Genomic DNA, 12,496 nt, shown 5'->3' with positions numbered 1-12,496 from the left:
CTTTTGCGACTGGCCCCACCCACAGCCGCCCAGGGCCCTGGGTGCAGATCAAGTGAGTGGCCTAAGGCTCTTTTGCCCCACCAAGCCTGGGCTGCCCTGCCTACCTGTGAGCGCTCCACAGCCCGTCGGGCCTTCATCCTTGACTTGCAGGCCCCGCTAGCAAAGCCTCATCTGAGCTTCTGACTTGTGGAGTCAGATCTGGGCTCCACCTCCCCTCGCTGCCTTTTACAGCCCTGTAGATTTGTCATGATACTTTTTCCCCTCAGTTACCGCCTGTGTAGAAAAGATGTGTCGACCTTACCTAAATGAAAAGAGTATGGTGAGGGTCAAATGGAATGTTCAGCAACAGATTTGTGGTATTGCATTGTTCTTGTTGAGTCACTGTGGTGGGGGGAGGACACGAGACATTTACCCTTATAGCACTTTTACTATGGAGGAGTTAGTGGGTATGCCAAGGGGCCCCTTGGCACCTGAGTTTACTTATCTATGCCGTGGGAATGACAGCAAATAAACCCACCTTCCTCAGAGGTTGTACTGAACAAAAGAAATCCACAAAGGGCCAATACAAATGCTTTCCCGGTTTCGGTGTATTTTCAGTGCATTCTCCTTAGCTAGGAGTCTTGATTAAGGCTGGGTCTGTGACTATGAGTGGATCCCAGTATGCTGGCAGAAGTCATTCTCACTTGTAATTAATTACAAGTGTTGTAATTAACAATGCTAGCTATTCATCCCTGATTATTGACTTCAGATTAGGGGCGCCTACCATTTTAGTCCATTCTGAATTTCTGCCCAGGGAGCTCACATTTGCAGACATGGGTCCCCCCCCCCATTTCTCCGTGTGGTTTTAACAAACATTTCTTTATTAGAAAACTTGAACCTCTCATATGTGTAGTAACATTTTGTTTTCCTATTAACACATTCAATCTTTCCTCTCCTTGACCCATCTCCTTCAAACTGTTAATGATCTGTAAGCAGTTAACAGGTTCAGAAGCTCCCACCTAAGGCAGTTAAGCATGTCTTGATTGGTGTTCCTCCATGTATGTCCCCTGTTAGGTCTCTAGGGACTGGAGCTCTCAGAAATCTGCAGCACTAGGGACTGGAGCTCTCAGAAATCTGCAGACCTGCCAAGAAGACTGGACATTTGAGATCCAAGGTTCTTCGGAATCTTGGTGCACTGTGATCACTATCTTCTTGTTTAATCTTTGGTACATTTACGTGTTGGTATGGTTATATGTTCGTTTCAGATCAAGCTACAAGGCACAAAGTCTAAAATACCACAGCCATACCAGGATATACCAGGGCAATTCCGGGGCGTATGGCATCTGATGGGCTAGTTTACAAGCTGCCTTCGGTTCCCAAGCTGGATCTGAAACACCTGAGCCATCAGTGAAAACTGCAGATTCCCAGGGCCCCACCCACCCCTCCCAGACCACTTGTATTGGAATCTCTGGGGTGGGGCCGGGGAATCTGCATCTTTTACAAGCACCTTGATCAACTTAAAGGCTTATCTATAGAAGTCTTCTGGCCATAAATATACCTATGCCCAGAGACTAGCTATGGAATTTAAACTTTAGAATGTTCATCAGTAGTCTAGTGTGGCTTGTGATTCAGGCCAAAAAATATTTCCTGAACACAGACTGTTTGTCAGGTATCCTGCTGGGTGTTGGAAAAACAAAGATGAATAAGACATTGTCCAGTCTGCAAGGAGTTTGAGCTTGTAGGAGGAGGAACAATAAAAAATGAAACAGTACCTGGGGCACCATTGGTAACCCTCGTCAACAGAAACAGCATTGTATTTTCTCATTTGTTGCCCTCCCTTAGACTTTTCTTCTTTTGCCCATTCTTAACTCCTATGTCTTCGGCTTTGTCAGACCTCCCTTTTTTATCCTAGACCTTGTAAATGTTTGATTCCTGACCCAACATGGTTTTAAAGTCAATATGAGATTTCAGAATGGAAAGGAACAGCTGATTTTTCAGCAGAGAAAAATGGGTATGACAACATTTTTTTTTTTTTTTTTTTTAATGTGTGAAGATCTTAATGAGTCCCGGTAATTGGAAGCTGCTAAGGGGTAGCTTCTAAGATACGCGTTCTTCTCTTGGAGAGAATTGCTTCAAGCTTGGAATTGTTTTGGTTGGGTTTCCTTTATTTGGACAGGAGTGAGGGTTGTTGGGGTTTTTGCACAGGAATACTTCCCAGCCTCTCTGGACAGCCAACGGGGAGAAAATGAGGGGGGGGGGGGGGGAAAGCTCTGTGCCTTTACACCAAGAAGAGACAGCACCATGGGAAACCTCTTGCCCAATGCATCAGGGCATATGATCACCTCTAGTTTGTGGTCACCACTTTCCTTTCTGAAGCATAAAGGAAACAAAACAAATGCCATGGTATTCTGAAGGGGGTAGTGGAAACTATGATAAGCCTACTGTGTGGTGTTCCACAAGTGGGGAAAGTTTAAAGGAATGGGTTATGAATTGAAGAAGTCAGATGAAGGTGTATGGCCAGTAATGAAGGATGAAATTCAGCTCTCCTAGTCCATTCCTGTGTAACTGTCTCTGTTTTTAGACGTTCCTATTCAAAACCAAGGGTTTGAGTTTGAATTTCACGCATTTATTTTCCCAAACGGCTACAGATCAAATTTCCTATTTTTAAAGCGTTTATTTGCTTATTTCGATAGAGCATGCGCATGGGGGAGGAGCAGAGAGAGAAAGGGAGAAAGAGAATCCCAAGCAGGCTCCACACTGTCAGCACAGAGTCCAACAGGGGGCTCAACCTCACGACCGTTAGTTCATGACCTAAGCCGAAATTGACAGTCGGATGCTCAACTGACTGAGCCGCCCAGGTGCCCCAAATTTCCTTTTGAAAGGGAGCAATCTATTTTCTTCTGCTTACTGAATAAATTTCTCTCTTATTCAGTGCTTCTAAAGGGAATCTGCTCCCAATTTATTTCTCTATTTGCTATGAAAATGGATTATTTCTCCTATTACATAACCAAAGATTAAATTATTAATGGCTGGCAAGGTGAAACAGGAACTCTAAAATACTTTTTGTGAAAGTTTAAAACAATACCCTTAAAAAATTTTTTTTTTAAAATGTTCACCTATTTTTGAGAGAGATGGAGACAGAGCATGATCAGGGGAGGCGCAGAGAGAGAGACAGAGACACGGAATCCTAAGGCAGGCTCCAGGCTCTGAGCTGTCAGCACAGCGCCCAATGTGGGGCTTGGACCCACGAGCCGTGAGATCATGACCAAAATCGGATGCTTAACCGACTGAGCCACACAGGCGCCCCAAAATGATACCCTTTTTGAAGGCATTTTAGCATTCTGATTGAAGGCATGTCCTTTTCCATCACAGTGCCCATCTTAGGGCTTCATATTTCGGAAATACTCAAAGATGTGTATATAAGGATATATGTAGTAGCACTTTCTATAATGAATAAAGATTGCTAACAACTTACACAGCCGTCATGAACATTGAAATAAACTGTGGTGAGTCCATGCCATGAAACACCATGCAGCTTTCAAAAGAATGAGTTAGATCTAAATGTACAGATAATAGAAAGGGAAAACAGCAACTAGTCAAAGTAAGTATCATTCCACTTTTTAAGATTTCTATGTGTAGACTGGAATATGCACAGGAAAGTTCTAGAAGAATATAGCCAAACTGTTAACAAGGGAAGGCAAACTTACATTAAAAAATTATTCATTGCTTATCCGAAGTTCAAATTTAACTGGACATCCTATCACACAACGTTGTTGCACCAGCCCACTTTGGTAGCTTCAAGCAGCTGTGGGTGCTCTTTTAAAGTGTGTATTACCGGGGCACCTGGGTGGCTCAGTTGGTTAAACGTCCAACTTCGGCTCAGGTCATGATCTCGCAGTTTGTGAGTTAGAGGCCCTGGTCAGACTCTGTACTGACAGCTCAGAACCTGGAGCCTGCCTCGGATTCCGTGTCTGCTTCTCTCTCTGCCTCTCCCCTGCTCATGCTCTCTCTCTCTCTCTCTCTATCTCTCTCTCTCAAAAATAAATGAAACATTAAAAAAAAAAAAGAGTCTTTAAAAAAAATAAAAAACAAAGTGTGCATTATAGATGATGACGCCAAAACCTAAGCTCCACCAGAACTGTACCTTCACATTCAACTCTGAATGATTACTGGAGGGAGGATAAGAAGGGTCTTAAAACTGGTTGAGGGGCGCCTGGGTGGCTCAGTTGGTTAAGCGTCCGACTTCGGCTCAGGTCACGATCTCGCGGTGTGTGAGTTCGAGCCCCGCATCGGGCTCTGTGCTGACTGCTCAGAGCCTGGAGCCTGTTTCAGATTCTGTGTCTCCCTCTCTCTCTGACCCTCCCCCGTTCATGCTCTGTCTCTCTCTATCTCAAAGATAAATAAATGTTAAAAAAAAAAAAAAAAAAAAAAAAAATTTAAAAAAAAAAACTGGTTGAGCACCTGTAGCAAATTGCCGGGCCAGCTGAATCTGGTGGATGGCCGCAAACTCCTTCCATCCCAGCACACACCTCTTTGCGATGTGACTCTGCGACAGCCCCCACCCCTACCCCACCCCATGCAGTGGCTCCATTTCTTCTCCACAGCCCTCAATCCGAACTAAACTTGTGGCCAATAAAATATGGCCACAGTGACAGGGTTTAAATTCCTGAGTCTAGGCCCCAAGCAGCCCTGAAAGCTTCGGTCTTCACCCCCTGGGAACCTTACCCTAGCCCACCATCCTGGGAAGAAAGACCACGTGGAGAGACGAGCCAACCCTCAGAATTATGTGGCATTATCATCCGATGCTATTTTAAGCCACTAAATTTGGGGGTTATTCATTGTGAGGCAATGCGTAACTCAGTTTATTTTCTCATTCTTTTCCTTAATATTTTTCCACACAGAATCTCTGTGAAGATTCACTGAAGGTCAGAAATCTTCACTGTGAGTCTCACCAGTTTCTCAACTTGTAAGGTGTGAGGCCAATGAAAATTTGAACACAGGTCTATGCAGCTGTAAAGATCTACTGTTTTGTTTTGTTTTCTTTTCTTTTTTACATACACCTTGAACATAATGAGCGTTCATTAAAAATTTAGTTGGATAACGAACTGTATGAGTCAGAGATTGGTTTTTATTACTTGCATATATCAGAACCAAGAATATATTTATTTGACAGGAAATGTCTACCAGTACTAACATTTTAACCTTTAATCCTTTCCTCTTGATTAAGTTACTTGGAAGAAAAAACAAAAAAACCCAAACCCACTATTCAACCTGCTATGTTTTCCCTGAAAGGGGAGCCACAGCTGCTCATCCATGGAACAAGTATTCTGGTAGCTAAAGGAATTTCACTATTGCATTTTAGGTGAGAAAACTGAAAGACAGAAAATATGTGGCTTAAGTGGAAGAAACCAACTAACTGAACCCTCCACACCTGACTCATTTATACAGCACTGCCTTTTTTCTTTTTAACTTATTTCTAAGTGAATAGAACCTCACAGAAAGTTATAAAAATCCTATGTATGTAATCCCTTGAACTAAAACGAGAGCCTTTTAGGGGCGCCTGGGTGGCTCAGTCAGTTAAGTATCCGACTCTTGATTTTGGCTCAGGTCACAATCTCATGGACGTGGGATGGAGCTTTGGGTTGGGCATGGAGCCTGTTTAAGATTCTCTCTCCCCTGCCCCTCCCCTGCTCATGCCTGGGCACTCTCTCTCTCAAATAAATAAATAATGAGAGTCTTTTAAAAGCATTTTTTTTAATTTATTTTTTAATGTTTATTTTTGAAAGAGAGACAGAGCACAAGCAGGGGTGGGGCAGAGAGAGAGGGAGACACAGAATCCAAAGCAGTCTCAAGGCTCCGAGCTGTCAGCACAGAGCCCAACATGGGGCTCAAACTCACAAACCGTGAGATCATGACCTGAGCCGAAGTCAGCTGCTTAACCAACGGTGCCACCCAGGCGCCCCTAAAGGCATTTTGACTTAATATATTTTAAGTATTCCTTCTAAAATATTCTTTACATTATCAATGTGTGCCATGAATAAAGGAGGGAAGAAATGGCAACTTATTGGGCACTCACTGTGGGCTAAGTACTTTGTTATATACCTTATTTTTATTTAAGACATTATTAACCATCATTTTATACAGTAACTGAGCCAAAAAAGGTCAAAACTTTCCCAGAGTCACGGGCTGAGTAAAAAAACTGGAATTCCGGGGACAGTCTGTCTGATTCCGAGGCCCACGGTGTCTCCATCCTGCGGGAGGTCCTCTCCAGAATAATCTCAAATTCATTTACTACTGAGGTCTCATTTTGCTATTATTTATTTCGTTTTCATGTCCCTTCAGTGAAGTTATTTATAAATGCTGAGTGAAGCCCCATTTTTCTTCCAGCCAGCTTTCAGGGTAGTAGTAGGTCTACACAGCCAAAGCAACTGCAGGCTTCCAGTGCCGACGAGGCCTCTACATCCTTCTCTACACAAATTGCGTATGGTTTACTTAATGAGAAAGATGCCCGGGCATTTCTGTAATATCCTTGAAGGTATGATAACTCAAACTTTTCTGAGATAAGGTCATTATGTTTAGATATTAAATCTGGAATTGCTGTAATCCAAGCACAAAATTTATCCGGCCATTTTAAGTAAATAAATCCTGAGGGTTGGCTGTGTGCTTCTGAAGGTTGGCTGGTCTCTCTCTACATGGTCTTTCCTCCCAGGATGGTGGTTTGGGGAGCGTTACATGAGGGGGAGGGTCGAGGCTGCAAGGTCACTTGAGGCCTAGACTCAGGAACTTCACAGCTCTGGTGAAATGGAGACTGTGTTACTCGCCTAAGAGTAAAATGCTGTCATAGAAGGCTTTACAACCCTGGGACCCAGAAAGATCACATCTAGAACTCTTGCCCCAAAAAACACCTTATGTACGACGCTAATTCATATAACAAGATATTCGTATCAAAATTATATAGTACATTAGGAATTAGCTTAAAGGCTATTATTAGAGAAGTAATAAATTATTATATAGGTAATATGTACCTGTTGAAAAATACTAACAAAGAAGATTCCAAAGGAAAGCCGAGAAGGAAGTTAGCAGGGAGTATATACTGAGTACAACTATGTAAAAAAGTACGTAGACAAAAAATTAGAAATGACTCCTTTTTGTTTTTTCCAAGTATTCTGTAATGCGATCTTATTATTTTTGTAGTTTTTAAAATTCATTAAAAGTGAAAATCTCACATATCTTGGAATGACTTATGGGATTACCTGAAATTCCCATTTTGTACTCTTTCTCATCATTTATTGCCTCTGATGAATAAAATGTGAATCACTCATTTCCCAGACCCTTTGGGCCCAAAGTTCAGAACCAGTGCTATTATTTTTTTATATTCTATGATTTATCTATTACCCTCAATAGCCTGGTGCTTCTTAACCTCACAGGCTAGTATAATTTTGTTCAGGCTACAGCTGTTTAACTGAACACAAAACCCTGATGCCAACTTCTTCTTTGCCAAGGAAACTATTGCATCAATACTGACAGAGATCAAGATCAATAATGAAAGAGCAACAACATAAGAATGAAAACATTTCTATGTGAATTTCAGCAGGAATCCACATATTATCATGATGTATGAAGTTTCCCATTGGCCTTTGACAGTAAGGACACACAGGTACAGATTATACTTTGCAAGAACGTGAAGGTCTGAGATTTCTATACCTAAGCCTCTAATACCTAAGTCAAGCAAAGTGTATATTCCTTTCCCTGACTTTTCTTCCACATACTATTTTGCAAGTATAAGGGATAAATTCGATATGCTGTTTCTTGAACGTGCCCCAAAACTTTGGTCACTATAGACACTTTGAACTAACTCAAGGTAGTTCCTCCACAGAGCTCAGAATTCATCATATTTATTATTCTGTGAACCGTAAAATCCCTGTGGAGAAGGGGGAAGGAAAAAAAATAGCTTTCATTTCATAAGTAAAGAAAGTCAGGACTCATAGCAGAGAATTACCCGCTAAGGTGCTAAAATCTGGCCAGCCTATCCGTGGCTCCTCCCAGACAGGGCATCCCACAGCTCGGTAGGTGCTCTAGTCAACTGTCACTTGAAGATCCCTCTGTCACCAGTGTCCAATCTTTACTGCCCATCTGGAAAGAGGACTCTTAGAGCACAAATAATGCCCCCTAAAAAGTCCCCATTTCTCTACTGATCCTTCATTTTTTTAATTCTGTCTTATCCATCTTATTCAAACGTAATAGATGTGCCTCCTGATCATGATGTGTTCCAGGAGGACAGTGCCCACCAACTCTCCAGATGTTAACTTCTCTACTATTGTGGCACTCTTGCCAATTTCCTACCATCCCTCCTGTTATTAGTTGAAATTGTGGCCCTCATAAAAAGGTATGTTGGAATCCTAACCCCCAGCACCTCAGAATGTGACCTTTTTTGGAGACAGGATTTTTTCAGAGGTAACAATTTAAAATGAGGCCGTTAAGTTAGACTCTAATCGAATATGAGTGGTGTCCTTATGAAGAGGGGAGATGTGGGGGCGCCTGGGTGGCGCAGTCGGTTGAGTGTCCGACTTCAGCCAGGTCACGATCTCGCGGTCCGTGAGTTCGAGCCCCGCGTCAGGCTCTGGGCTGATGGCTCAGAGCCTGGAGCCTGTTTCCGCTTCTGTGTCTCCCTCTCTCTCTGCCCCTCCCCCGTTCATGCTCTGTCTCTCTCTGTCCCAAAAATAAATAAAAAAAAAAAAAAAAAAGAGGGGAGATGTGGACATGTGCAGAGTCACACATAAATGGGAGAAGATAACCCTCTACCAGCCAAGGACAGGGGCCTGGAATAGATCCTTCCCTCACAGCTCTCAGAAGACCCAACCCTGCCTCGATTTTCAACTTCTGACTTCCAGAACTATGAGACAATAAAATATCCATTGTTTAAGCCATCCGTTTATGGCAGCCACACAAACCAATATGCTTTCCTACCATTAAGATTCATGACAGGGGCACCTGGGTGGCTCAGTCGGTTGAGCGACTGCGGCTCAGGCCACGATCTCATGGTTTGTGGGTTCGAGCCCTGCGTCAGGCTTTATGCTGACAGCTCAGAGCCTGGAGTCTGCTTCGGATTCTGTGTCTCCCTCTCTCTCTGCCCCTTCCCCACTCATGCTCTGTCTCAGAAATAAATAAACATTAAAAAAAATTTTTTTAAAAAAAGATTCATGACAATTCTCCCTAAATCTGGCCTTTTAACGAGGGGCGTCATTACTCCCTGTTGCCCTAACATAGACCCAGATAGTACATCTAGCCCAGGCATAAATATGAATAGCACCCTTTTTTATTCTCAAAAGAGCCCATGTTTGTGCAATCATCCCAACTACACCACTCACAATACTTCCTATAACCCACTTCCCTTCAGCCATGACGTTCTTCGCAATCACTGTGGCCTCTGAATATTACAGACTTCCCTTCGTGCAACAACAAAGGATATTCATTTAATAGCCTTCATCAACTTTTGTTTTGTTTTGACTAGACTGTACACCTTGTAAAGATAGGAATTGCTTCTTCCCCGTTGCCTGACCTCGCATTTACATGGCCGAGCATGCAAGAAACGTTTATTCAACCCAATTAAATGGAAGTAAGAGCTTTATTATCTATACCTCTTTGGTAAGCATCATACTTGCTCCAAATTACCCTCTCTTACTTTAAAAGTTACCAAGAAACGGATGTAAACTGCTAAGTATATGCTATGGGGCTCAGGGATTCTCACTAAAAAAGTATGAAGAATAAGCAAGTTGAAACATTTTAGCTTTTAATGGCATTAGTATGCTTAGGCCAGCATGACTGTATCGACAGAGGAAAGCCGGACTTGTACAAGTATTAGTATCATATTTCCATAAAATATTTTGCGAAATTGTCATAGCGTAACGGAAATCAAAAACCACAAAAGGAGAAGATGATTGCTGCAAATAATGCATCTCCTCATTGAAATGAGCAGAGAATAGACGACACACACTTTCCTGTGGACTGTCAGCTAGATCTAAAGAGACAGGCACACTTATTTATAGACTTAAAAGTCCCAACTAGGACAGCATCGAGAAGACACAAGCCCGATTGCCGCTCCTTGAGGCTGTATGCAGAAATAGAAAAGGATCTGTAATCATGGTCATGGGACCCAGTCAGTATCAGGACCACCCAAGAAAACAAGAGTACTTCAGGAGGCTGTTACTCAGAGATGTCTGGACACTTGGCCTCTTTCTTCCCCGGTTAGAGTGAGCGCTTAGCGATAGCAGGTTTCGTTCTAAAGAACTAAAAGAGCAGGATGTCAGTCAACATTGCCTGAACGGAAGTGCAAGGTTCCCAGTGTAACTTCTTCCGGAAGGGTGGTGTAAACCCGGGGATTATAGGGCTTGTGGCCCGGAAGGGACCGGGCTCCTTTCTTGACTCTGTCCACAGGTGTCAAGGGCGGCTTCGTATTTCAGTAGGAAAACCAGAGGGTGGCCCCTGTCATTTCTCTGGGTAGACACCTCTTCTCCAAAGTTCTGAATCATGGAGGCACTTGGGTGTGCTGGGAGCTCCTCCCCGATGCTGCTGGAGCTAGAAACGGCCTTGCCTCTTTCTTTCGTAATGGTTTCAATTACACCAAATGCAATCTGTAATTCAAGTGTCGACCCACTGAACTGTCAGTTCCATACGTGATGACACAGGAAGTGCAAGACGGAGAGACGGAGAGCTGATGAGAACTAGGGACACCTGGGTGGCTCAGTCGGTTAAGCCTCCGACTCTCGGTTTAGGCTTCGGTCATGATCTCACGGTTTGTGAGTTCGAGCTCCACATCGGGTTCTGCACGGACAGTGCAGAGACTGCTTGGGATTCTCTCTCTTCCTCTCTCTCTGCCCCTCCCCCACTAGGGCTCACTCTCTCTCTCTCAAAATAAATGAATAAACATTTTTAAAAGGGGGGAGGGGCGTTCCCTTTAACGTCACCCACTGTACACAGTGGCAGAGTGTGGCTACAAAACGGAACCTGTTAAGAGAAGAATCCGTCTGATACAGCAGAGAATCCCTCTCCCTGACTCCCAGGGAGCACACAACCACCATGTGCAGCAATGACAGACACTTTTCCGAATAAGGACTGTTTCCATCCTGAGTGACACAGGTCAGGAGAGAGGCCAGGAACCCATCACCTCTGTACCTCGGTCTCCATGGGAAAATCGGTTCTGGGTTCCAGACCGCTTCTTTACAAACCAGCTCACACAACGGATGACTTCTAGGAGGGAGACTGCCTGCGTTTGGACCCCCGGGTAAGAGCACAGCAGGAAGTGCTCGGGGAGCATTTGTGAAGAGGAAGTGGCAAGCCAAGCCCGCTGGGGCGGGCAAGGTAAGGGGGGTGGTGAGTGTTCAAAGGGGCATGTGGCATACCGACCCACTGGAAGGAAAGAGAAAGAGGACATCTCTGCAAAGGAACTGCCCTGTGAGGTTTTGGTTCTTCCAGTTTTTCCTCATTCCTCTTGTCTTTTGAAATTCATTTATCAAAGCTCAGTTCCACAGGAGCATGCGCACAGAAAACTGGAAAGGATCTGTAGATTGTCCCAATGTGGATATGCCGGCTTTGATATTGTACGACAGACAGTTGTGTAAGCTGTTACCATTAGGGGAAGCTCGGCGAAGGGCGCACGAGGCCTCTCTGTGCTATTCTTGCTACTTCCCGTGAATCCATAATTATGTCAAAAGAAAGAGAAACGCTCAGCTCCAGAGCTTTCTGCAGCACAGCCTTGCCCAACAACCTGACTCACACACCTGCCGACTGCCTTGGCTTGCTGTCCCTTCACATAATTTCCAAACTGCATCTTGCCTGTTTTCTTAAATTTTTTTTTTCAACGTTTTTTATTTATTTTTGGGACAGAGAGAGACAGAGCATGAACGGGGGAGGGGCAGAGAGAGAGGGAGACACAGAATCAGAAACAGGCTCCAGGCTCTGAGCTGTCAGCACAGAGCCCAACGCGGGGCTCGAATTCACAGACCGTGAGATCATGACCTGAGCCGAAGTCGGACGCTTAACCGACTGAGCCACCCAGGCACCCCTTTTTAAATTTTTTTTAACGTTTATTCATCTTTGAGAGACAGAGACACAGCATGAGCGGGAAAGGGGCAAAGAGGGAGACACAGAATCCAAAGCAGGCTCCAGGCTCCCAGCTGTCAGCACAGTCCAATGCGGGGCTTGAACCCACAAACCGTGAGATCATAACCTGAGCTGAAGTGGGCCATTTAACCAACTGAGCCACGTAGGCGCCCCTTAAAATGACCTTTAATTAAGATTAGCCACAAATAATTAAGAGGTTTGATTTTATCATTTGCTCTACTGGAGGAAAATTTAAATTTGAGGACTTGGTATTCACACTTGAGATTGCAAGGACAATAAAAAAAGCCCAATCAGGGGATCATAACTAATTTCTAGTATTTTTCTATGGCCATGTGATTTACATCACCCAGGAGACTAGGCAAATCGAATACAATTTTATTTTGTTTTAGTGTTTATT

At 43.8% G+C, this 12,496-nt stretch overlaps 1 protein-coding gene across 4 annotated transcripts in view; it reads right to left on the bottom strand.

The window, feature by feature from the left end:
- TRPM6 (transient receptor potential cation channel subfamily M member 6) overlaps positions 1 to 12,496 on the bottom strand; it is a 202,895-nt gene that overhangs the window by 146,740 nt on the left and 43,659 nt on the right. The window contains exon 1 of one of the 4 annotated variants that reach the window (XM_058695678.1): positions 105 to 1,042. The exons of 2 other annotated variants lie outside the window; for them this stretch is intronic. In XM_058695678.1, the coding sequence (XP_058551661.1) occupies positions 105 to 137 (33 nt within the window). In that variant the 5' untranslated portion in view covers positions 138 to 1,042. Of the gene's footprint in view, positions 1 to 104; positions 1,043 to 12,496 lie in introns of those variants that run through there. One more of the 4 variants, XM_058695683.1, reaches the window with a different exon arrangement.

The sequence above is a fragment of the Neofelis nebulosa genome, chromosome 12 (genome assembly GCF_028018385.1).
Source record: "Neofelis nebulosa isolate mNeoNeb1 chromosome 12, mNeoNeb1.pri, whole genome shotgun sequence".
Taxonomy (NCBI): domain Eukaryota; kingdom Metazoa; phylum Chordata; class Mammalia; order Carnivora; family Felidae; genus Neofelis; species Neofelis nebulosa.
Note: the sequence above shows the minus strand (reverse complement) of the source record. Positions and strands in the feature narration are given on the sequence as shown.